The sequence below is a fragment of the Entamoeba dispar genome, genomic scaffold (assembly GCF_000209125.1).
Source record: "Entamoeba dispar SAW760 scf_1105229463345 genomic scaffold, whole genome shotgun sequence".
NCBI lineage: Eukaryota > Evosea > Mastigamoebida > Endamoebidae > Entamoeba > Entamoeba dispar.
Genome location: NW_001855646.1, coordinates 1 through 1,005, shown reverse-complemented (window position 1 = coordinate 1,005; position 1,005 = coordinate 1). Strand labels below are relative to the sequence as shown.

Genomic DNA, 1,005 nt, shown 5'->3' with positions numbered 1-1,005 from the left:
ATTTGGAGAAGAATTTGAGAGTCGAAGAGAGAGATTAAGAGATGCATTAGCTAAAGTTGGTTCTGATCAAGGATTTCCACAATGTGCACTTACAGAAGAAAAAATAGATCAATTAATAACTAAATTACATTACACTGATGGTGGAGAAGAATTAATTGGAATAAGAAGATGGTTATTAGTTGATAGTTTACTTAGGGCTAAATCAAGAATTCAAGAAGAAATTCATTACGTTGAACATAGATATGAATTAATACATAATGTTGGTTCAATGATTGGAGATGAATATAGAGTTTTACGATGTAAAGTAGGAAGAAAAAATGTTATTACAGGGGGTGCAGATGGGAAAGTAAGAGTATGGGATTTAAATGATTGTTCAAAAACAAGAGAAACAAATGTTGAAGGACAAATTTATTCATTAAATTTTTCACCTATTGAGGAAGCACCAATTGATTTTGTTGTAGGAACATCACAAGGATATGTTAAATTATTTGCAAAGAATGAAGAAAAACCACTTGGTATTCAAAGTCATACAGATAGAGTGAATGCAGTAGAGTTTCATCAATCAGGAAGATTTTTATTAACAGGATCTCATGATTCAATGATAAAATTATGGGATTTAGAGAATGGAGGGTGTGTATTAAAACAAACTGGACATAGTGGATCAGTAAGATGTATTGGATGGCAAAGAGATGGTGGAATATTTGCATCAGGAGGAAATGATTGTATTGTTCATTTATTTGATATTCGAAATGGTAAACAAATAGGAAAGTATAAAGGTCATTCATCAACAATAACTAGTTTAGATTGGCATTGTAATGGAGGAGTATTAATTACAGCATCTGATGATAATACTGTAAAATTATGGGATATTCGAATGGAAAGATGTGGATATACTATTCCAGCACATAATACTATTGTTACATCAGTAAAATTAAATCATCAAGGAGATTTCTTACTAACAAGTAGTTTTGATCATTCTATTAAACTTTGGTCATAAAAAAATGG

General features: G+C 30.5%; 1 protein-coding gene across 1 annotated transcript in view; it reads left to right on the top strand.

The window, feature by feature from the left end:
- Nucleotides 1–997, top strand: part of EDI_164780 (guanine nucleotide-binding protein subunit beta-1, putative) — a gene marked incomplete at both ends in the record, with an annotated part of 1,272 nt that extends 275 nt beyond the window's left edge. Inside the window, one exon of the mRNA XM_001733482.1 lies at nucleotides 1–997. This exon is cut by the window's left edge and continues 275 nt beyond it. Coding sequence (XP_001733534.1) covers nucleotides 1–997 — 997 coding nt within the window.
- Nucleotides 998–1,005: the final 8 nt, after the last annotated feature.